The sequence below is a fragment of the Periplaneta americana genome, chromosome 8, assembly GCF_040183065.1.
Source record: "Periplaneta americana isolate PAMFEO1 chromosome 8, P.americana_PAMFEO1_priV1, whole genome shotgun sequence".
Taxonomy (NCBI): Eukaryota; Metazoa; Arthropoda; class Insecta; order Blattodea; family Blattidae; genus Periplaneta; species Periplaneta americana.
Window position 1 is genome coordinate 141107031 of NC_091124.1, and position 27049 is coordinate 141134079.

Below are 27049 nucleotides of genomic sequence, written 5' to 3' on the forward strand. Positions count from 1 at the left end.
ACTGAGCTGAAGTTCGGGTCTGTGATTTGAACTGAAATCTCGTGATAAGCGCACGGAGACCATCCATCAGCCACTTTACATTAGTGTACAATGACAATATGAAATATAGAGCTGCGAATTATCATGCATCAAAATTAAAAAAATGTACCCTCATTGCCCCCCTCCCCCTCTTGCTGATTTTCGAGGCCAGTGACTGCTCAACTATAGCAAACTAGTAAAGTGAGTGACTTCCCGTGCCTGATGATGAGTTCCCTCCCCCCTTCATGGACTGACGGGCGGACATTGGGTGGCAGCAGCAGTTGAGTCCCCCCGTCTGCGCGGCATGGCAGTCGAGTGCCGAACTGTGTGCCATGCGGGTCTAGCATTGGCCGGGCCCCTCAGTCAGCGCCTGCTCTTCATTAGGCGGGAGTTTCGTCTGCATTAAAACCAAGTGACTCAACAGTTGCTAAGGATCGGACAGTTTACGTCGATGAGATTTGTATATTTCTGGACGGAACCGATCGAAGAATTTCGCTCAACGTTTTTAATATAATACTATAGCCAAGTTTGTATAGTTGTCATTAAGTGTTTGTGTTAACTTTATGTCAACGGAACTGTCCGTTAAAATTACGTACGAAAATAACTGCGATACATACTGCATTAAGATAAGAGCGCACGAGAATTTTACATCAGATATCTAAAGTGATTCAATAGTTCCACTCGATTTGTAGCTACTACTTTCTCCACAGACCAAACAATTAAGATTCACATTTTTAAACGAAGCAGATCGAATAATTTCGATCACTGTTTATATTGTAAGAATTTTTCGGGCATTTCAGTTGCTACAAATATTGCGTGTCTTGTCACTGACTTTGAAACTCTTTCAGTAAACTTGTCACAACAATTTATGATAGATTAAATTCTTTGTAAAATAAAAACGATAGATCGTTTGGACATCAAGGAGATTGAATATAGAAGAAATCAAACTTGTGCTTGTGTACAGACATCAAAGACCATAAGAGAACTGTGTTGTAGATCAGTGTAATTGACACCATAACGTGACAAGTGATTTAGTGCTTTAGTTTGACATTTAATCAATTATAGTCGAATATCTCCGATGCAATTTAGAAGATGAACGTGATTAGCTAGTGACAGAGAATATAGACGCTATTATTGTGGTTGGGAAATGGCAGTGATGTGCCACTTGTAGCACCGGTTTGTCGCCTCAACAACAATGTTCCTAGTGTACCTGTTCCTGGCTCTGCTAGTCCAAGTGGCTGAACCCTTTGGTTCCAGCCACGCGCCCCAACTGGATGTCCACTTCCAGGACCAGTGCACTCAGCGATGTCCATTCCAGGTTAGCAATAGTATTTTGTAACTGACTTTTGCACTTCAGTCACACAATACATAGGTACTGGAATACTGAACACTACAATCTTAGTTGTAGAATACGATGAAATGGTAATTTGTTAAAGTTTTTAATGAACTCTATTTGATGTAGCTCCAGAATTTAAGTTGTAGCAATTGTGAAGAACTAGATTGTGTGACCTTGTGAATATTTTATTTCTCAAACGTTTCCAAACCTATACTGATCTATATGTAGAAGGAATACCTATATTCTTGCGTCTGTTATGCTTGGTTATTCAAATTACCGGACTGTGAATATGGAATATGCAAATAGTTTCAAAATTTAGTCCCTAAAATTAAATCATAAAGGAAGCTGGTTGTTAAGTCATGCAGAAAGTTGTGAAATATAACCACATTATTTTTACTTCGTCATATCTTATATTCTCTTTTTTTTTTCTTATTATATCCCCTTTTTCCTCTTTAAATATGCACTACAAATTCTAATACATTGCTGTACTTCTTAAAAAATAGTAACATTTGTAAGATAAGTAACAGTACATGCACATGCATTGATAGAATTTTATCTTTTCCTACACTTTAGATTAAAAAAATAATCACATGGATTTAGGAATAGTAGAAGTCACTCTTTCCAGAAAGAATAGGATTTCTTTAATTTCTTTGTTGGGTCATATTCGAATTTTTTCATTATTAAAAAATTATTTTTCTCTCATATAATGAAATGTAGATCACAACAATTTTAGTTTATTTTAATAATTTTCATAGGTTAGCATTATTATACATCTGGTAAGCGAGCTTGAAAATTTCATATGTTCAGCTGAAATAGTTTTTCTACAAAGTGTACTAATAACACTTCCATAAAAATCACAATAAATTTAAATTTGATTCTCATGAATACTGTACGAGACAAAACTACAGTTTCTTTCTAAGCACCCCCAAATGCCACGCAACTCCTGGATTTTAAAACACAACAGAACTTTTGGACCCAGAATATATAATGCATTAATTAGAGCTTACCCTGAACTAAGTACACTTAACACACATAGATGTAGGAAACGAATTAGATTAAGTATTTAATTGTTTTGTATTTATTTTAAGCTAATTGAGTTAAAAATTGATACTCTAATATTCGTGTACTTTTGTATTTTCTATATGTATAGGCTATATTATTACATATGCTATGTATTTCACCATATATTAAAGTTATTGTGTTCATTGAACTCTCTTAATTTTGTGATATATTTTGTATAACTGATCTAACTCCGCCCGATCACGAGCTTCTGCTCTTTCGGGCTGCAATGTCTAATGTAGCTCAAGTGTAATGTATTAAATAAATAAATTTAAAAATTTGAAAAAAAAAAAAATGAAAAAATTTGGTTTCGGAAAACAGCGTTTGAAACTAAATGTGCCACGATTTTAATAAACACATTTATTAAATACAAATATATAAATTATATATACAATTGTTCAGACAACAAACTTTACAAGCGCATGATCGAAAAACCCGGAATATTCTCCACAACTCATCCTAAGTAAAAGTCTTATATCAATACAGATACACTGTTTGTCAGAAATTAAAATTCTGGTGCCCTTAGATTTAGATTTATTTTTAGATTTATTTATTTTAACCTGGTAGAGATAAGGCCGTCAGGCCTTCTCTGCCCCTCTACCAGGGGATTACAACTATAACATGAACAATAAGATTACAATTAATATTAAATTTACAATTACAATTACAATAAAAATTAAAGTACGACAAGAATACCTGATTAATGAAAGCTAGTCATTTTATCATAGAAGTTAAGAACAAAGAATATTTTTGTATTTACTAAATTACAAATTAAACCTACAATAACCTTCTCATTCTACAGTATATTTAGATTGTACTCTGGATGTAAAGCTATAAAAATGTATGTACGTCAGTCGTTCGATTTTTGTAGGCCTACATCCGTCATAGACGAATATTGTTATTCCAGTTCTTTTCCTCGCACAAGTTGCACAATCTTCGTAACCAATGCTATATCCTCACTTTTCCACGCGCATGAATCGCAACGAACTTCTGTTCTAAGAAACGTAAATAAAATACGGAAATTATCTTGGAAATTCGTGTGCCTAAAAGGGTATACTTTAAATTAGATTAATAGTAAAATTTGCTCATTTTGTTGCAAGTATAAATTTCAGGAGTTTAGAAAAACAAATTTATAAGGAAGTCCTTGAATACTCCATTATCTCCTAAACTTATATATATATATATATATATATATATATATAATAATAATAATAATAATAATTATTATTATTATTATTATTATTATTATTATTATTATTATTAATTATTACCATCATCATGATTACTATTTTACTGTGCCATGCATACAAACATTTCTTGCAAGAGAATGGCGAAAAGTCGAATCAAATCTATAATAAAACTACAATTTTACATGTTTCAAGATATGTTGAAATGTAAAATGTTATGCTTAGATTTAAAATAAATTTTCCAGTAACTTTACATTATTATTATTATTATTATTATTATTATTATTATTATTATTATTATTATCATTATTATCATTATTATCATTATTATTATTATTACTACTACTTCTATTATTATTATTATAATTATAATTATTATTATTATTATTATTATTATTATTATTATTATTATTATTATTATTATTATTATTATTATTATTGATAGATAGACACAGAACAGAACTTTAACAAGGGGCATCCATCCATGTGTCTAAGACGGGATTCGAACCGACGAATTTTCAGACCGTGCCGCCTAAAGGGAGCACACCTAATTACTCATTATTTTATATTGACTATTCCCAAAAATTAAAAATCTGAATCATATTAACATTAATAATTTTTAAATTATGGTTTATTCAACGACGCTCGCAACTGCTGAGGTTATATCGGCGTCGCCGATGTGCCAGAATTTTGTCCCGCAGGAGTTCTTTTACATGCCAGTAAATCTATTGACATTAGACTGTCGCACTTAAGCACACTTAAATGCCATCGACCTAGGCCAGGATCGAACTCGCAACCTCGAGCACAGAAGGCCAGCTCTATACCGACTATGCTACCGAGGTCGACAGGATTAATAATTAATTAAATTAATATTGAGAAGCATTCATGCTAAGAGAAAAAAAAACAATAACTGTGTCACTTTAATTTTGTCTTTTTCATGAATATCAAAATTTATGTTCATTATTGCTCCATTTATTTTATAATATGTACAAATAATGTAAATTATATTAGTGTGTTGAATTATGTTTCAATTTAGCACTAGTCTTCAAGAATAAACTTGAAGTTAACAGTTAAATTTGGCAAAGTTTTGAATATAATACATGTTACACATATCGAGTTACATATTAATTAAATATTTATGGATTATAGTATATATATTTTTTTCCACAAGAGCACCTGCCCTTCAGTAATAATAATAATAATAATAATAATAATAATAATAATAATAGTTTATTTAACCTCGCAGAGTTAAGGCCACATGGCCTTCTCTAATACTCAACAAGGAGTAAAACTGCACTACGAAGAAACTCTTCAAATTTACAAAATACAGCACACACACAAAAAAGTGAAGTAGATAATCATAAGACAATGTAAACGACAAGTCAGTAGAAATGAGATATAGTATACAACACATAGAAAGAAAGGAAAAGGCATAATAAAATGTGAACATTCCCTAAGTCAAAAATATAAACGAGACGTACAAAGTACAAAAATATGAGGAAATATGAGAAAATAATAATAATAATAATAATAATAATAATAATAATAATAATAATAATAATAATAATAATAATAATAATTCAACTGAGAATTTTGAAATTGTTCTCCTTGCTCCAGACAATAGTCCAAAGACTTTAATCTATCCTTGTATATGATAGTAATCCCTAAAGTATTCAATTATTGTAGACTCATAGTTGGTCTTTATAGTTTATCGAATGTTATGTGTATGAAAAAAACATAGAATAACTGTAGTTTTGGCGCATTTTTATGTAATTGTGAAAATATGCATCTTCGTCAGAACAAAAACAAAAGACAAAAACTCAAAGGATTTGGAACAAAAATTATCTCTAGTGTAAATAAGCAAATCTCCTGAAATTTCTTAGATAAGCCTAGTGTTTGTGCGGGAATAAAAACTAGCACGAAAATGAAAATACTGACACAAAGAATTAGTATAGTATCTGTATGTAGGATGTCATAAAGTTTTTCCGGCTGCACATACTGTAGAATGTCACATTGCAATAGTTGGCAACCTTGGTCTTTACTCGGGATTCCCGCTTGGAACTCGATATTTCGAAACATTCAGACGTACGCATAAAAACCTACTACGTATGATACAGCTTGGAAACACAATAAAATTATTAAACAAGACTTATTTTTACAATTTATATAATGTTCAGTGTCGTTATAACGTAACCATTTATTAAAATAACTCTTTCGTCTTACAGAATAATATTTTCTGTCACATTTATTTAATTAATTTAAACTTCACCACAAACAGAAGCAAACTTCCAATTATAGGTGGCTTATATATAATTGTTTTTAAAATTTAATTTTTGTTTAATAGATCAACTGAAATCTAATTGATAATCATAGTTTAAAGATAAAGAATTGTGAGTATGATTGAATTAATATCGGATACGACTTCGTTGTAATTTAAGTAGTAAGTGATGCGAATTCAAAATGCCTGCTCACTTTTCTTTTGTATTTTATATATATATATATATATATATATATATATATATATATATATATATATATACAAAATCTTACATAATAGTGAAAAACAAAACAAGACAAAAAAGAATAGATAATAGGTGCTACAATATAATAGTGTAGTTGATATAGTGCCAATCGTCAGTACAATAATACAATATTTTAAAATTAGTTGGAAAAAAATTATAATACACTTAGGGTAAATTAGGGTCTGTTGGACAGTCGGGAATGTTGGACACTTTGTACTTTAACGTGTTACCTCGCCGCTTGTGGGCACCACATTCTGCTAGAAGTCATTGACGTAAATAGCCCCACTCGTGGTTACTTCCGTCATTGACTTCTAGCAGAATGTGGTGCCCACAAGGGGCGAGGTAACACGTTAAAGTACAAAGTGTCCAATATGCCCGACTATCCAACAGACCCTAATTTACCCTATTCATAATTTAAATAGCTAAAGAGATATAATTGCTTTTAAAATTTAATTTTTGTTTAATAGATCAACTGAAATCTAATTGAGGGTCATAGTTTAAAGATTAATGGCCAGTTTGTCCAAGTAATGTTTAATTTTGCTTAACGAATGTTAAATTAGCAGTCTGTTTATTTTTAACGCTTTGTTAATGTATTTCCCATTTTTTCAACAAAATTTTGTTAAAGATAACCAACACTTAACTATAACGTCTGTTAGCACTATTTTAACTACTCAACAGCAGTTGGTAATGATTCTACACATGTAAGACAATTTTTGATTGGCTAAAATTAATCTTTAAATTCTATATTATAGAGTGAGTCATGAAACTTGCATAAAATGACAACCTGTTATAGTAGGCCACGCTCCATAAACAAACAGTTGACAAATGAAAGTTGTAGGTGACGTGCTAATAATAATTACAAAGTAAGGTTATATTTCCTCATTGCTATTATGGATACGAAATACGAAAGAAATAAAATAACACTGATGTATTTAAACAATCCAAAGTAATTTTTAAATGTTATATTACCAGTCATATGCTAAACATTCCCTACAGAGAGACACAAAATATTAATTTAGCAACTTTTGTTCGAACAGCTGTGGAGACATCGGCCATATTTAACTAACTGTTAAACGAGTTAACTGCCCGAAATCCTACATTTAAAATTAACAAACTGTTAACAATCTGTTAAACCGAACTGGTGTTGAAAACATACAGTTTTATTAATTAACAAACTGTTTAGAGTTTAACAGTCGTTAAATTTTCTAACAATACTTGGAAAAACCGGCCATAAGAGTTGTTAAGTATGATTGAATTAATATCGGATACAACTTCGTTGTAATTACCTTCCACTCTTTATTTAAAAATAGCGTATTTTAAGTAAGTGATGTGAAATCAAAATACCTGCCCATTTTTATTTTGTATTTTTTATAATAATATTCTAATAGTAATATTTCTGCTTATTAACTTTTGGATTTCTTATATTAGATGAAACTACACTCGAACACGAGGCTTACTCATACCGGTGTTCCTAATTTTTTATGCTTTGTATAATAAATGTAGTATAAATAAATATCAAATTTAAATAGTCAAATTTGAGAATATGTGTGCAGTATGACAATTACGAACAAGAAATATATCCATTAATTCCTTCTAACTTCTACTTTTTCCTTAAGCTGTTTTTTCGCATATTTGAGTATCTATCACAAGAGCGACATAGCCTGCTGCAGTGTACTCAAAAAGGACTCGTGGTGTTCTGTCCTCTATCATTCTGAATATGTGTTCAAAGCAGCGACGATGATAGTCACATTTTCTCTCAGCAACACTAAACGTATTTGGTGGGGTTCTTGTCTCTGTCTTAGAATGTTGTAAATATTTTCGAACTATAGCTCCCAAAAATCTCATCTTTGTTACTTCAATCTGTAGTCAAAGCTGTTTTGTCAAAGCTTCAACATTCCGATTTATAGGCTTATAATATAATTGTTATATTATAGTATTGTAATAGGGGAGAGTTGCGTAATTTGTACCGTTGCCCAAATTTTATCACCGTCTTGAAAATTGGTTCCTTCATTAGTGTTGTCATCTACGTCAAACATTGTGAACTACATCTACAAATATGCCATTTTATGAGAGACGAAGCCTATGGGTTGTGTTGTGCAGACGTGAAGTGAAAAAACTTGTTTTAGGTAGTTTCAATCTAGTTTTTGCGCTACCTGGCTACAACAATTACTTCCGAAAGGTAAGTGGAAGTCCACAATGCTTTATATTATTTAAAACTACATTTATATATTGTAATTGTCATTAAGTTACAAACTTCTGTTAGAAACTGTTAAGCAGCAAGAATTTAACAAAGAAAACATGGCGAGGTAGCGTATTTTGTAGCGGCTTTAGTTTTCTATAATGTACTGGTACAATATAGAGAATTTTCATTATATATGTTTGAAATTATAGTGACGTATGAAGAAAAACATACCTAATTTAAATCAGCAATTATAATTTATTAACTTCTAATGATTTCAATATGAATATAATACTGTAATTTTTATTTTTAGGAAATAAAACACATTCAATTCTGAATTTAAAATAGTGATGTCAGACGTTCATTACAAATAATAAAAATTACTGTGACAAAAATAGCATAAACACAATAAATTATGCATTTAGAATTTAATCGAATAATTTCCACATTTCATGTTCTGGCGTTTTTAAGTTTCTTCCTTTGTAACAAATTATAATTACATTTTACATTAATTCCAGAGCGGCAAAAATCTTATTGTTGCTGCATATATGAATGGCGATCATGGAATAAATGAATGTGCCCGAATGTACAATGTGCCTAAGCCTACAATACTAAAACATGCGAAAAACAAAAACGTAATTGGTAATGGAGATGTGAAATCGTTTGGAAGAACCACAGTATTTTCGGCAAAAAATTGAAAATGAACTTGAAAATCGCATTCTGAAGTTTGAATAAATGATATTTGGATTAACTCCAACAGATGTTAGGAAACTTGCTTTTGATATAGCTGAGAGAAATGGACTGCCACTTAATTTCGATCGTGAAAAGGACCAAGCATTGAAGAAATGGTATTATGCACAGCCTATCTGAAGAGGCATCCCATGGCAACATCCATTGCTCGAGCGAAAGGATTCAACAAGGAACGTGTCTATGAATTCTTCGATCTGCTGGAAAACATTAGTGAAAGATACAAATTGGAATCCACGAGAATTTTCAATGTGGACGAAAGTGGCTTCTCCACAGTACAGAAGAAGACACATAAAATCGTAGCGAGGAAAGGCAAGAAAGAAGTGGGTGTGATATCGAGCGGAGAAAATGGAGTGAATACAACGATGTGCCAGTGCATCTGGTCAATATGTTCCTCCCATGATTATGATCTGTCTGTTGGTGCTCCACCGGTCATTATTATTACAGTTTCAGAAACTGGTTACATCAACTCTGAATTGTTCGTCAAATGGATGCAACAATTCATTTCCTCCGTCCATCCTACCAAAGAAAGGCCAGTAGTGCTGTTGCTTGATGGACACACCATCCACAGCAAGAACTTTGATGCCCTGATGAATGTGGTACAATTTAGGAACCCAATGTTACAATTTAGGAAACTAGTTGCCTAATTTGTACTCATTGCAGACATTTAGAAAACTGAACGTCATGACTTTATGTTAATTTGAAGTAAACTATTCTTTTTTGGAAAATCCTCCCAACATACCAGGAATTAAGATGTCGCTATTGAAATGATTCAACATTTGTCAGTTAAAATTAGAAAACATAAAATGTGTAAAATGGTACAAATAAGGCAACTCTCCCCTATAATGTCTTTACGATTTCTGTGTATCGCTTTCCATTTAATTACACTGCAAATTCCCTGGAATCTGTTAGTGTTAGCTTAACACGTTTGAATTTTCCTTACCATATTATTCACATAATATGACACTCTTATAAAACAGTACCCTTACACTGAGGCTAAATGTCAAGGACTTTCAAGACTTTTTCTTTGGAATCATATTTTGTTTATGAACAGTGTAGATTTTGTCGCAGCTATTATCACTGCTATATAATAGTGAGATTATCGAATATGAAGAATTTCGCCTCCATCCCAATGAAATTCTCTTCATACTTTCCTAAGTTAAACTATTTACATCCAACTAAATGTCTTCTTCTCAATACATATTAGTCCACAATAGTTCCTTGAATAGTTCTTACTACTAATATTTGCCATTAAGTTCGTAATTCAGCATTTGAAGCGAATTAAAATTGAGAAGTAAGAAATACATAAGAAAATTTAATAAACCTTGATATGTAAAGTACAATAAAACACTAATTAAAAAATTAATGAATACCCTATACAGTAAATGTAGTCTTTACATTTTTTTCCTGAAGTAAGTTATACTCACTTTTCCTTCTAGTCTAATATAATATTCTACCTTTTTTTATTATCTAATAATTTCATCTCTTTCGTGACATGTATTTCTTTGCCACTCAAATGACCTTTTCAAGCCTGATTGCAATACAATAGGCCTATCATAATATTACAGTGTTAAGAATGAAGCTTTTCTTCACATATTTCATAAAAAAAGTAATCTAAACTCAAATTGATTATATTGGCTTCGATATAAAAACAAAAAAATGCCACCGTATATTAATGATCCTATTTATGAATTTTAATATTGAATTTGAGAATTCATACTGATATTATTAATTAGTAATTATTCAAATAAACAGAAGGCGCACAGCATGACGGACATAGAGAAAGAATTCTCTACTTTTATAATATCGAAAATAGAAGAAGTAAATTGTCACCATCACGCTCCAGTCACTGCAAAAATTCTCGATGCAAATCTCAATATTAAGATAAATAATCAGCGAACATTTTTATTAATTTCCAATTCAACAAATATTAACATCACTATTAACAACCATGGCCAACTCATGTACACACATCTCTCCTTCTCTACAATTTACAACAATTATTAAACTTTTTTTTACAAAATTAGTTTTCCATTCCTCAGTAGTGTTCTATCTGCTATGCTTTTCCATATTTCAATATTAAGCTAACATAACTGCCAACATCTTTTATGAATGTCCAATGCAACAGGCATTAACTTCACTACAATAACCATGGCCAACTCATGTACACACATCTCTCCTTCTCAAAATTTACAACAATTATTAAACTTTTTTTTACAAAATTAGTTTTCCATTCCTCAGTAGTGTTCTATCTGCTATGCTTTTCCATATTTCAGTATTAAGCTAACATAACTACCAACATATTTTATGAATGTCCAATGCAACAGGCATTAACTTCACTATAATAACCATGGCCAACTCATGTACATACATGACCAATTCATTTACACTTATAAATTTCATAGGACACTTGCTAATCTCGATAGCCATTCCGGAAATTATATTATTCTTTGCCTTTGACAGGGATTGAACTCACACCTTTCCCGGTCGTATACCATCACAAAATCAACATACATACATATATATATATATATATATATATATGTGTGTGTGTGTGTGTGTGTGTAATTCGTCTCCATTCAACAGAAGTCCAAACTACTACTTAATGTGTAAGTGAAGTGTTTCAATATCAGATGTCATGAAAATTCGGCCTTCTCTTTTTAGCAGCTAATAACACTGATATTCACGAATGTATGTAAACAAGTAAAGTGAGGTTAATTACGAAGGTCTTAACGAACTCAACTCCAGCAGAAAAGTTGTTTATGCTCTGCTGTGCAGAAAAATGAACATATTTATATACCCAGTGGCCTATAAATTGTTTTAAAAGTAAAAATGATTGAAAGTGTTTGTATGAAAGTGCAAGGGCTCTCTGTTCCGGCGCCTGTTATGTAATTCGAGACTAAGAATACTTCCAAGTAGTAACTCTTATCTAGAACTGCAGAATGATAATATTTCGTGATATCAATTTTAACTTCACGGTCCTTCTGTTGACCTAGGGCCATCAGGGAGCAGCGAACACAGATTATAAATTCAGTCCTTGTTTTATATTCATTTGAAATCGTTTGTGCAATTAATTATTCTAGACCTTCAAAAAAGAATTTTCTTTGAGGAGGATATAGAATTATTCTAAGAATCATGTAAGACTCGCACGGCGTTCAAAGTGTCTGGAGATATTCGATCCTCGCATCAAGTAATTTTATGTAGAAACAATTAGAATTTCGGAACTATACTCTATATTTCAGATGTCTTTGGAGTAGATCTAAACAACGAAACGAAATGCAAGAGAGCGCGGTTCACACGTTACTAAATGTCTGTGTATGAATTAAGTGACCGACTACTTTCATATAACGAAAAGTGAAAATTAAAGTAATGTGTTTTTGAACATACCTTCTTGCATCAGTCACTAGTTGTACTGCTGTCGTCTGCTCATACACCGCACAGATGCTAGACGCAATAGAACTGTAGTAGTGAACGCGTCTCTGAATACCGTCTCGTAACCAGGATATGCACGCGCTAGTGTCTACAACGCTCTCAGCTAAGTAATGACTCGCCAACCAATGGGAGCGCAGCGATAACATGAAATGCATCGAGACCCTTGTTATGGTCTGGTCCAAAGACATCTGGTATAAAGTGTACGTATGGACTCAATCATCCGGGATGGTAAGGAAAGGGAAACTTACCTATTCGAGCCGTGATCGAGTTAGAAGTGATGGTAAAATATTTAGGGATGAGAAGCAAAAACGAAGAGAAGCTAAAAAGTTCCAGTAAACATGAGTCCTCAAATTAACCGTTTGCGAGATAATGTCATTCTGTCCTGGTTGGGTCCCGCTGAATACTAAGTACTAATTCCAACAAAAGCAGTGACAATTTTATTTTATTTATCAATTACGAGAATCTAAAATTCATAATTTTCGCTTCAACATCACAGAAAGGTGACAGAACATGCAGAAAAGAAACTTTCTTGTTTGAACAACAGTAGAGTTTGTGGGTAAACAACGTACAGTACAGTATGAACATTTTAACTGAAGAATTTGACAGCAGATGTTAAAAATGCTGACCATGCACTTGAATGCATCTGTTTAGTCTTCTCCACGAAGAACTGCAAATATGCTCGAGCAATCCTGATTCATCCGATGGAACTTTTTTTACTTCTCTTCGTTTTTACTTCTAATCCCTAAAGTTTTGACCATCACTTTTTCGTTCCTTCTATAATGAGGTATTCAACTGATAAATTTTCCTCCCTCTTTCTCCCCTGATGCTGGAGCCGATACGTAGATCCAACACGTTTTCTAATGTTTGTTCCCAGTAAAATAGTGTTGTAACTCGAAAATTGTGATTTGTAAACATATTCTATTTCCTATTAAAACACTGCTGTAAAAATATTTTAATAAATATTTACCAAATCATTTGGTAATTTACTATTTTATTATTAGAATTTCATATCTCAAACTAGTAAAGCAGATTTGGAAATCATTTACGAAAGTAATATGTGATTTTCGACATACGACGGTATTTTACTGGGTGTGCGATATGTCTGTGATACGTCAACTCTTGCAGAATAGCTCTTGGTTGCAGATCTAACAGTTTTTCATTTCCCTGTTTTCATTGATTATGGAGCCGATAGTAGATCCAACACGTTTTCTAACGTTAATAGATCTGATATATGCCAATTCTTGCATAATAGCTCTTTGATTACAGACTAAACAGACAGTTCTTCATTTCCTTGTCTTCCCTGATTATGAAGCCAATACATAGGTCCAACTCGTCATTCAATATTTCTACATGATAGGTAAAATCTTGAGGAATGGCTCTTGGTTTAAAATCAAACAGACAGGGTTTCATTTCCTTTCTTCCCTGATTATGGAGCCAATGCATAGGCCCAACTCGTCATCCAAAGTTTCTACATCTGTAACAAGTCAACTTTAGTTTTCTAGTCTTCCTATTCTCCTTTTCCGACAAGCTGAAGAAGAAATGGACAGGACACGTGATGCGATTCAACGCGAACAGATGGACACACATCCTTACGACGTGGGACCCAAGGATTGGCAAACGCAACGCTGGAAGAGGGAAGACAAGGTGGGCGGACGAACTTAGATAAAGATTCGGTCATCTATGGTCAAGAACAGCGAAAGACCGACAACAATGGAAGCTTATCATATAGTGACTTGCAACCCAAACAGTGACTAGTGAACAGTGGACCCTTAGGTGTTAACCCAGACAGCATCTTAAACTATTACATTACAAAAATGATCATCATTCCCGAAGTGGCTAACCGGGAACTGCTTGACAAGCCATCCTGCATAGTCAGGAGGCTCTTGCCCTTCACGAGATTTCGTGGGTAATTCTTAATTCTTAATTCTCCTTTTACCTCCTGGATTTGTATCTAGTATAGATCCTCGTATTCTGTTATTGATGATGATTCTGTTTGTTGATGAAACAAAGTGATTATGCAGTAAATTTAAAAAGAGAAGTTCTTTTGAAACGAATAGGATGCTGCCTATTATAAAAGACTAAGCAGCCTTCGCAGTTCAGTTGACAAAGCGCAGGCTTACCATGACCGCAGACCTAAGTTCAAACCTTGGCGATGGCGGAGTTATATTTGTTGTGAGGGATTTTCTTGGGTTTGTCCAGATTTTCCCTCGCCATTCCACCAGCACTTTTCACAATTCCCCTTGCAGTGTCATCTCCCGTCTCGAAAAATATAGCACCACTTCTGTTCGCTTGACGCAGAATCAATCGTTCATCGTATCTTTTCCTCGCGCTTTGTCAAAAGATTGTTAGATGCCAGTAGTGGTGCATTCTAGACAAGACAAGGAAAACATTGGAAAGACAAGGAGAACAAGAAGAATACAAAGAGAACAAGATGAATATAACGAGATGAAGTGGAAGACAAGAAGCTCAAGAGAAAGACAAGGAGATCAAGTGGAAGACGAGGACCTCGAGAGGAAGACAAGGAGAACAAGGAGAACAAAGAAAAGACAAAGAGGACAGAAAAAGACAACGATAACAAGGAGAAGACAAGGAAAACAAGGGGAAGATAAGGAAAACAAATGTAGGACAAGGAGAAGGCAAGAGGAAGAGAAGGAAAATAAAGATAAGACAAGGAAAACGAGTGAAGAACGAGGAGAACAAGAGGATGGCAAGGAAAACAAGAGGATGAAAAGGAAAACAAGGAAAAGACAAGAAAAACAAGGGGAAGACAAGGAAAACAAGGGGAAAACAATGAAACCAAAGAGGAAAACAAGGAAAGCAAAGGGAACAGCAGGAGAACAAGGGGAATACAAGGATAACAATGTGAAGAGAAGAATAATACTGGGAAGGCAAGGAAATCAAGGAAAAACAAGGAGAATATGGAAAGACAAGGAGAACAAGGGGAAGACAAGGATAACAAGGGGAGAAGACAAAGAAAACAAATAGAAGACAAGGAGAAGAAAAGAGGAAGAGAAGAAAAACAAAGGTAAGACAAGGAAAACAAGGAAAACAAGTGAGAGGATGACAAGGAAAACAAGATGATGACAAGGAAAAAAAAGGGGAAGACAAGAAGAACAAGAGAAGAAAAGGAAAACGAGAGGAAAATAATGAAAACGAGGTTAAGACAAGAAAAACAAGGAGAAGACATGGAAAGCAAGGGGAAGAGAAAGAGAACAACGGGAATACAAGGAAAACAAGGGAAGACAAGGAAGACAAGGGGAAGACAAAGAAGACAAGGGCAAGGCAAGGCAAAGACGAGGAGAGAAGGAGAACAAGGGAAGACAAGGATAACAATGGAAAAACGGGGAATACTAGTGAAAGATATGGAGAAGAAATGGATGTCAAGGAGAACGATGTGACGAGAATTCGTCAATCGACTAAACTCTTTCGGTGAGTTTATGGTAGTACTGTATGACCACATCACAAATGTAACTTGGAAGAGAAACAGTCGCACGTAAGCGCATACACGAACACAATATTATGTTTCGTGAGAGAAACATTTTTTATGTTCTACCTCCGCTGCCGTGACACGAGCAGAGCGGAGAACTCTATTGTATGTACTCAAGTGGCCATATGGGAATGAGTTTTCCATGTAGACCTGCGGCGGCCAAGACAATGAACCGAAGCACTGTGTAGCAGTGTTGTTAAATGTTGTAATTTTGGATGACAAGTTACAATAAGCATATTCATAGCCAATTAACAGGAGAAATTGGAGTAGCTTCAGGGTAGTGTTTCTCAAACTGAGGTGCGTGTACACCAACCGCAAAAATATGAATAAGTTATTCTACTATTTTACTATCTTTTCACCCCTTTCTCTTTGTAAGACGGCTATTCTTTTCTGCTGCAACGAATTATCGTTACAAATTATCCATTATTTCCTATTATTACCCATATTTATCCATTTGGGGTCAACAGAGAGGTGCAGATGGCTGTCACACACTGGTTCCGATCCCAGGAGGCAAACTTCTACGACACAGGGATACAAAAGTTGAGCTCACGGTAAGACAAATGTCTCATTTCCGGTGGGGAATATGTTGCAAAATAGCTCAACAATTGCTGTATTTGTTCCAATAAATGTTTCCATGAAATTATGCTTTCTTCCTTAAATGACCCAAAAAACTTACTTTCTGGAACACCTTCGTATTAAGTTCCTGTCAGATGCATGAGAATAGGGAGTTGATGAGACAGTATATTAACCTGGTTTTTTCATAGAAAATATAGTCATTACAAATGCACAATGGCACAGAGTAGTGGACATGAGAATTATGGAGACGAAGTTCAATTCGGTATAAATATAACTGGAGGAAGAAATACACATATTGTTGAAAACCCATAATTATTCTTCTTAACGTAGTGTTATTGGTTTTTATCATAAACGCTATTGCTTGAGCCACAGTGCAGGACAAGCAAATAATAATAATATAATAATAATAATAATAATAATAATAATAATAATAATAATAATAATACTGATAATAGTAAATTAACATTCGTTCATTTATAATGTTTTGTTCAAGAGAGGTCTTTCACTGCAAACCCAGCATGCTCCAGCATTTCCTATTTTCTGCTTTCCTCTTAGTCTCCGCATATATAAATTAATAATAATAATACTAATAACAATACTTACTTACTTACTGGCTTTCAAGGAACCCGGAGGTTCATTGCCGCCCTCACATAAGCCCACCATTGGTCCCTGTCCTGAGCAAAATTAATCCATTGTCTATCATCATATCCCACCTCCCTCAAATCCATTTTAATATTATCTTCCCATCTACGTCTCGGCCTCCCTAAAGGTCTTTTTCCCTCCGGCCTCCCAACTAACACTCTATATGCATTTCTGGATTCGCCCATACGTGCTACATGCCCTGCCGCCCATCTCAAACATCTGGATTTAATGTTCCTAATTATGACAGGTGAAGAATACAATGCGTGCAGTTCTGTGTTGTGTAACTTTCTCCATTCTCCTGTAACTTCATCCCTCTTAGCCCCAAATATTTTTTCTAAGCACCTTATTCTCAAACACCCTTAATCTCTGTTCCTCTCTCAAAGTGAGAGTCCAAGTTTCACAACCATACAGAACAACTGGTAATATAACTGTTTTATAAATTCTAACTTTCAGATTTTTCGACAGCAGACTGGATGATAAAAGTTTCTCAACCGAATAATAACAGGCATTTCCCATATTTATTCTGTGTTTAATTTCCTCCCGAGTATCATTTATATTTGTTACTGTTGCTCCCAGATATTTGAACTTCTCCACCTCTTCAAAAGATAAATTTCCAATTTTTATATTTCCATTTCGTACAATATTCTGGTCACGAGACATAATCATGTACTTTGTCTTATACTTATTATTATTATTATTATTATTATTATTATTATTATTATTATTATTACTTATTCAATATTAACATTAACATGTTTACAATGATAGACTAGCGCAAGGATGACTGTAATAATACCAGGTGTTGACAAGTTCTTAGCGTAGCATGAAACATGTTAACGAATATCAAAATAAATTTTTATTAACTCTATGCATTTAACACAACCATGATAATACATTTGTAAATCTCTAGAAAATGTCATCTTGGTCCGCAAGCAACTTTTCCACAACACTCATTGCTGCTTAAATCCATAAAACCTCTTTCCTTTCAATATTTTTCTTTCCTTCTTTTTTTAAGAAATATGTGGGCTAAATCTGACAAATAGGGGGAATTATTAATCAATTTTCAATCCCCAGCTGCATCTAATACTAGGTTATTTGGCATCGATTGAACTATTGATGGCGAAATAACATTGAGCGAGCCGAATCCGAAGAGACATGGGATTACCTGACATTCGCCTTATAGTTGGGGAAAATCTCAGAAGAAACCCAACCAGGAAATCAGCTCAAGCGGGAATCGAACCTATCCCGAGCACAGCTCCAGTTTTGTGGGGTTCGAATCTGGCAAAGGGGATGTATTTTGAAGGGCGATAAATTCCTTAACATAGCTTTTCCCGAAAAGAGAGTAAAGTGAGAGGCCGTGTTGTAGATTTACGGTGCGTGAAAGAACCTTGTCCTTATGACAGAGCACTCCAAGCAAAATTTGTCAATAATTTCTCGTTTACATTGAATTACGAGACTGAATAACATCTGCAGTTAAAGTACTACTCTTACTCTACGCAATGACAAACTTATGCGTGTATGAAAATTCATTAATTTATGTACAAGTACTTATAAACATTGGAATCATGCTCCTAACAGTTTTTGTACAATTTTTTTTTCTTAAATATTTTCTGGACAATGGAGAGATAGAAGAATGAATGATAGCAATTGCTATGCACAGAAAAGGATTCAAAATAATCCAGAAAACTTATGAGCTTATTAAATATTGGATACAAAATGTATTACATTAAATAATTGGGAAGAGATTAACAGCAATTTCAGAATCTTCACTTTCAGGAGAATAGAATGAGTTCAGAAATACAGATATTTTCCAAATCCCATGTTACTGAAAAACATAGGGAATTTAACATTCCCACATAGATATTATTTGTAGATTTTAAAAAGGCCTTCGATTTTGTAGACTATATGGAGAAAAATTACAGATAGTTATGAAGATAGAAGACGAAATAGGAAATGAAATAACAGACAAACAAGGAATACTGAACACATGGACGAAATATATAGAAGAGTTATATGGGACAGGGAATCGTCCAGATAGTCGACCTGGTTGGCGAGTTGGTACAGCGCTGGCCTTCTATGCCCAAGGTTGCGGGTTCGATCCCGAGCCAGGTCGATGGCATTTAAGTGTGCTTAAATGCTACAGACTCATGTCAGTAGATTTACTGGCATGTAAAAGAACTCCTGCGGGACAAAATTCCGGCACATCCGGCTACATTGATATAACCTCTGCAGTTGCGAGCTTCGTTAAATAAAACATAACATTAACCTCGTCCAGATAAGTTAGCCATGGAAGACGAAGCAACCGTATCAAAAGACAAAAAAGGATTTTCTATTTTAAGAGAAGTTGAACTAGCGCCTAGGAATATGAAGAATGAGAAACCAACAGAAGTTGATGGAATCCCTATAGAGTTAGTGAAATATTTGGGTGAAGACAAGAAGGAAATTCTATCATTATGCAACGAAATATATCAGAAAGGCGAATGAATGAAGATTTTAGGGAGACGGTGTTGCTGTCAATACCGAAGAAAACTAATGCCAGGAAATGTAAGGAGTTTAGGACTACCAGCCTCATATCGCACTCGGAGAAGATTCTCCTGCGAATACTGAATCGACGTTTATATTTTAAGATGGAAAAACAGTTGGAAGAAGAACAGTTTGGCTTCAGAAAAGGAAAAGGTACATGAGATGCAATTGGACTACTACGAACAATCGGGGAAAGATATCTAGAGAAGAGTAAAGAAATGCATGTAGTATTTGTGGACTTAGAAAAGCGTTTAACAGAGTGGATTGGAACAAACTGATAGACACCCTGAAGAAAAAAATGTGTGAATTGGAAAGAGAGGAGGTTGTTCAGTAACTTTTATATGAAACAACGAGTCAGAGTCAGAATAGGAGAAGAAATGTCTTAAGGAAGTGAAATAGGAAGAGGAATACAACAAGGATGCCCTTTATCATCTACCCTGTTCAACATCTGCTTAGATTTGGTGAAGAACTTTTCAGAACATGGGAGAGATAAAAGTAGGAAGAAGAAGAAGAAGAAGAATAATAAACTGCGTAAGCTTTACTGATGATATATCGTTGTTAGCAGAAGAGGAGACGATACTAAGGGATATGCTACTGGAGCTAAATGACAGCTGTGAGCAGTATGGGATGAAGATAAATGGCAACAAGACGAAGATCATGGTTGTCACAAGAAAAATAAAGAAAGTAAACTTGCGAATTTTAAATGAGGCAGTAGAGCAAGTGAACAGCTTCAGATAGTTGGGATGTTCTATAAGAAGTAACATGAGCTGCAGCCAGGAAGTCAAAAGGAGGATAGCAATGGCAAAGGAAGCATTTAATAAAAAAAAGGCGGACCTCTGGAGAAAGAACTAAGGAAGAGACTAGTGAAGTACTTTGTGTGAGTGTGACATTGTAGGGGGAGAAACATGGACATTTCGACGAAATGAAGGGAAAAGAATAGAAGCATTTCAAATGTGGATATGGAGAAGAATGGAGCGTGTGAAGTGGACAGACAGAATAAGAAATGAAGCTGTGTTGGAAAGAGTAGGTGAAGAAAGAATGATGCTGAAACTGATCCGAAAGAGAAAAAAGAATTGGTTGGGTCACTGGCCGAGAAGAAACTGCCTACTGAAGGTTGCACTGGAAGGAAGGTGATAGATGACATTAAGATAATGTGGATCATATACGGAGACTAAGAGGAAGGCAGATAATAGGAAAGATTGGAGAATGCTGGGTTTGCAGTGAAAGACCTGCCCATGGACAGAACACTTACATATGTATGTATGTATGTATGTATGTATGTATGTATGTATGTATGTATGTATGTATGTATGTATGTTGAGACAATTCAGAAGATATCAAAAACATAATAAAAATCAATGTAGGAAATGGCATATCTGGAGAATCAAGGTAAACCCTTACACCCTTTGACACGTAAATTGGTCACTGTTCTGAGACTAAGTCCCATCTAGGAATAGCTCGGGAATCATCGTGTGCGCTGTGTTTGCACGCTTGCGTTATACATAGAGAGATTCAAAGCCTTGTCTTTGTAACGAGAAGAAAGAGCTGTATCACTAAGCCATAAATACTTCGTAGATCTATAAACGTCATTGCTGTAAACAGACAGGAAAAACAACAATCAAACAAAACAAAGGAACAACAGAGCGGAGTCGTGCATAAGGTATTCGTTCACATGTGAACCTAAGCTGTCATGGAATCAACAAAAATTTTATTATATACTGTATATTATTATAACTAATTTGATACAGTCAAAAGAACCATTTTCAGAAAAGTGAGAAAAGTAAACTTTTTAAAATTATATAAGAAATTGGTCTTGTCTATTTTTATATATAGATAAGAAAGCTGGGCTTTTAACAACTTCGCAGAGGCAAAGAATTCAGGCAGAATAGATGAAATTATTTAGCTCTTTGGCAGACTACGCTCTTCGGGACTATAAAACAAATTAATAAATAGGTGAAGAATTAAACATTTCAAATGTAGGTATTACGTACGATAGACGATTAGTCTACAGAACATATTAATATCTACCTACAGTTAGGAAGAGTTCCGCGCCGTGGCGTTGTGGTCTAAGGCATCCTGCCTAGGACTCGCGTTACGGAATGAGCGCTGGTTCGAGTCCTCATGGGAGAAGAAATTTTGTCATGAAATTTCGGCCAGTATATGGGACCGGTGCCCACCCAGCATCATGATGCACTTGGGGAGCTACGAAATCCGGTTACGAAAGCTAGCTTTAACGGCTGGGGGGATCATCGTGGTAACCACACGATACCTCCATTCTTGTCGGATGATCGCATCTGCTTCGGCATGTGGACGTGAGCCCAGCAGCCGGTTGGTCAGCCATAGTCTTCATGGGCTGGAAGAATGCAAGAAAGTCGCATTCAACTTGAAGCTTACAAATATATGCCGCAAGAGAAGACCACGAAATTGGCAGGAGTAACTTTTAATATGGAGACGGAAAGGATCGAGGAGTCGAATTCATGTTGTCTATGGATAATTATTTGATCTTTAATATGAACATATACATGAATTCGTAATTACATAAATTCATGCGTTTCAGAAGAATTCTCCAATAATACATATTCATCGTTAACAGAATTCGTGACCAAATAGTGAGAATGACGGAAAGCTGCTGTTTGATACAAGACGTAACATAAAACAAAATAAGGAATATTCGAATATCCCTTAAAGATGTTCCCTCTCCAGGACTCAAAACTCAGCCCCCCTCTTTATATGTACATTCCGTAAATGTGCTGATCAGTTTCATACTAAACCTCCATTTTCCTGGCCTTCTCGATGCAGGAGTGAGAGAAGGTCTGTGTTGCATCAATTGGAGGCCAGCAGCCGGCCCACATGACGTCAGAACACACAATGGTAGGATGCTTCTTTCTTAATGAGCGACATATGAGGCCCCTCCTCGCCTTCCCCGCAGTGGCTGACACATTTGTCATCCTTTTCTCATCTTCCCTAAACAGACGCTACCAAATTATCATGTTCAGACACTCACAACTTAAAAGAACGTTGTATTGCTAGGGTGCACATATGCTTGTCATCGAAGTGTATACGTCATTTGTCATTCTTCTTTGGATAACTTCATCATTTTCTGAGACTCTCATTCCGGCAGTGTTCACATTTAAATTTAATAATTTATACATTCAATTATTTATATATTTATGAAAGGAATAATGCATTTTGAACTATTTTCTACCAGGTATTACAATATGTAAACTATACAGGACAAAATGAAGCTAAATAGGTTCCTTTTGAGGAATGAATCAGGGCAATGAGCTAAGTAAAAAGCGTAATACCACTGTCGTCTTTTATGAACGGGTTTTGAGAAAAGTGGCCATTTTTAATTGAATTTTGGAATGCGTTCTTTTATAGAGCAAATAACTTACCAAAAAATGCGTCCTTATTGGTTTGTTGCGCAACATTGACGGCTTGGCTCTAATTTAAATGAAGATATGTAACAAAGTGTGCGACAGGTTGCCATAACCGTGCATTCAATGACGGTAGAAACAAGTCGAATGCAAAACTAGAGCAGAAAGGAGAAAATGCACAGCCGCCAATGTCCCTCTGTGACTTTAGGTCACTGAACCTTCCGTGCACTGTCATCCTAGTTTAGTGCTGAGAGGAATGCGGTTCCGACTAGTCTAGCGCGGTATTGGAGTGAGAGGGAATAGTGTCAGCGTCAATCTGGAAGGAAGTACAGTCATACTGAAAACATTCGCCCAATTTACGAGAGCAGTATGCCTATTAATTTTCTAATCTGTATCTCTGTATATTTTTGGCGAGATAGAGATACAACCATTCGTACTTAAGTGTTCAGAGAAGGAAAGTATTGTAGAAAATTTTATTTATTTATTTATTTATTTATTTATTTATTTATTTATTTATTTATACATTTATTTATTTATTTATTTATTTATTTATTTATTTATTTATTTATTTATTTATTTATTTATTCTGGTGAAGTTAAGGCCATCACACCACCAGAAATACAAATACAGTAAAATAAATAAAAAGGAAAATCATAATACAACTGCAATAATATAAATGAAAAGAAGAATTATACTATACAATTTAGTGATTAGTAAAATTGAATTAAAATTGTAAAGTAATCAATTTAAATATACTGTACTGCCGAACTCACTTAAGAAGTAAAACTACTTGATTTGTATTTTAAGATATCACCAACAAATGATTTTCGCATGACATTATAGGAATTTGTTTTCCACGATACCAATAACACATGTTCTAAAATTCCAATAGAATAAAACCAAAAACTTTTCCACAGCATGTTTCCTTAAAAATGACTTGTAACGGTGAAATATTTAATATAATATTAACATAGCAAACATCAGGGAGATGTTTGAGCAAAAATTGCAACAATATATTTAATATATTAATAACAAAACCATATAGGCCTAGGTAAACAATATGTATATGAAATATTCACACACTACTACAAACTGAAGACTGCATATTTTTGGACGATTAATACTTCCCACTCCGCTCGGCTTAGCTTGGCTGTAGCTTGGCTGTAGCTACGTACTGTCTTAGATTAAAAAAAAAAAGATCAATCTCCTGTAGCGTAAATTTGTCGAAGACCTCTTCGGCTACGTCTGGTTCAGACGGGTTAGGGAAAGGCTGTTTATTTTACATCTAATTTACTCCTGGAATATGAGCTTATCTTTATTGTATATATTAATTATAACACTTCTATGAACACAAAGGAAAAACAATTAGCAAACAAAACAAAGGAACAACAGTGCGGAGTCGTGCATAAGATATTCGTTCACGTGTGAACCTAAGCTCTCATGGAATCAACAGAAATCTTCCGTAGGGGACTTTGTGTATGGCAGCCAGTAATTTTTTTTTTGTTCAAGATTGTATATAATTTCGCGACTCAACCGCTGCTGTTACGTGGACACATGTTGCAATGTTGTCACCGGTTTCGCTTTTATTTGTTCACGAACGATCACAATGTTGTTACTAAACTTTTATGTTTAACATCCCTTTCTGGTTCATTTCTCAAAAGGACCCTTCCACCTGGTATAAGTTGCCAAAGTTACATGTGGTACAACATTGAACGAAAAAAAAAAGTAGTGTCACGGTGGTGATAGTCTACATCAGGGATGTCAAAGCTCCTGCACTGCTAGCTCTCAAGAACCCGCACAACATTTCCTTAATAGCGATGATTGTATAGTACATACTGTACAGACCGTTTTAGTCCTGACAGCCCAGCAACGCGAAAGAGGGGAAGTAATAGGAGAAGTGGGAGAGTTCCGGAGTAGAGATAAGGGCGAGCGGTCGGTAAAGAAATGCAGTACAGCTTAATTGTACTGGAAACATACTGCTCTACCGCACGCATGACATCAGATCGCTCCGAAGGCACGCGAGTATAACCCAAACACCCCTTGGCGTAACTAAATGGACTCGCCTGACTCAGGTGCACGTCGCCGGCGACTGTCAGGACTAAATAATCGTAGTGTACTTTATCTTGTTAAAAATTGAACCTTGTTGGATATGTGTTGCTTGTAGTATGAGCACACAGCGCAGGCGCTTTGACATCCCTGGTCTATAGGCTATGCTTTGTCATACGTTTAGATGTACCACAGAAATTAGTTTCTATTATCATGCTATTGCCGTTTATAGTTTATTTTTAAAAATTATTATTTAAAAGTCATATCTTAGTAAAATTTAAAAAAAACAACCACTCGAGTAAGAAAATGGACTTAAGTCCTTTAGATTAGTACACATAAAAGGCACTATCTATAAAAAAAAATTATCACTGTACAAAAAAAAAACATAGGACTTCCAAAAGCTATATTTCTGTTTTTAGTCGTGTATTACAGGCGCTATGTAAGTTCGGTTCAAGTGTGTCGAGTACGGCGGAGTTCGAGATTTGCCGATGTTCGCTCTGCAGAAGAAGGTTTGTCATATTTGTTCCACCTTATTCTGACCGAATAAGAAAATGAACTTAAGTCCTTTAGATTAGTACACATAAAAGGCACTCTCTATAATAAAAAAAAGTTATCACTATACACAAAAAACCATAGAACTTGCAAAAATATTTCTGTTTGGGGGGGGGGGGTGACTGCAACAGTGAGAATGGAACAGCTAGAGTCGTGCATTACAGGCGCTATGTTCGGTTCAAGTTTGTCGAGTAGGCCTATGGCAAAGTTCGAGATTCGCCGATGTTCGCTCTGGAGAAGAAGTTTTGTCATATTTGTTCCACCTTGTTATGACCGAATAAGAAAATGAATGTAAGTTCTTGAGATTAGTACACATAAAAGGCACTCTCTATAATAAAAAAATTATCACTGTATACAAAAAACATAGGACTTGCAAAAGCTATATTTCTGTTGGTGGGGGGGGGTAACTGCAACAGTGAGAATGGAACAGCTAGAATCGTGCATTACGGGCGCTATGTTCGGTTCAAGTTTGTCGAGTAGGCCTATGGCAAAGTTCGAGATTCGCCCATGTTCGCTCTGCAGAAGAAGGTTTGTCATATTTGTTCCACCTTGATATAAAAAACATTCGCTGTCCTCCACTACCACCCCTTCATGTTTTAACCGCTTAAGGATTTAGCACAGATCTTGTGATTAATTTTTCATATGAAATAAGACGAAGTGTATAATGTCTAGGTTGCCTCTCTCATGTTCGAACATTGCAGGATACTAAAATTTAGTCAAGCAGTTCTTTCATGTATGACTTTCATAACTATCAGGAAATATTTTCTCTTTACTAAAATACAGGATGTCCATAAAATAAGTAACAATTTTCATGAAAACGATATAGTTAATGATATTTGTATTCATAAGACGATTGTACACTACAAACTCATTCATACACACTCATTGGTTCCTTTCGACATGTCGTCCATTGATGTCCCTGCACAATTCCGATCTGGACACGGTTTCACGGGATGCATTTCGCAGACACTGTGGTGTGATTAGTGACACTGCATCACGAATTCTTTGTTTCAGTTCATCAATGTTAGATACTTTTCTTGTGTAAACCTTGGATTTAGCAAATCCCCATACAAAAAAAAAAATGGTCCACAGATCTTTGTCTGCGTGATTCCCAACCACATATTGGTCTTTGGACTGTCTCTGATATGCTCAATGAAATCCGTTGGAGGTTTGTCGGCCCAAATCCGACAGTTATTCCGGTTCACTTGTCCACTTACATGGAATGTTGCCTCATCATTGAACAACACGTGTGACATTAAATCATCAGTCTCCACAGAATCTAGCAAGTCTATGCACATCGCCATCCGTTCCATCTTCATGCAACTGGTGTAACACTTGCAAATGATATACAAGCTTCTTCAAGGTG

At 34.8% G+C, this 27049-nt stretch overlaps 1 protein-coding gene across 3 annotated transcripts in view; it reads left to right on the plus strand.

The window, feature by feature from the left end:
• The first annotated feature begins 319 nt into the window (after window positions 1-319).
• sev (receptor protein-tyrosine kinase sevenless) overlaps window positions 320-27049 on the plus strand; it is a 526422-nt gene continuing 499692 nt past the window's right edge. For 2 of the 3 annotated variants that reach the window (XM_069833737.1, XM_069833739.1), the window contains exon 1: window positions 320-1336. In XM_069833737.1, the coding sequence (XP_069689838.1) occupies window positions 1214-1336 (123 nt within the window). In that variant the 5' untranslated portion in view covers window positions 320-1213. The remainder of the gene's footprint in view (window positions 1337-27049) is intronic. The other variant, XM_069833740.1, reaches the window with a different exon arrangement.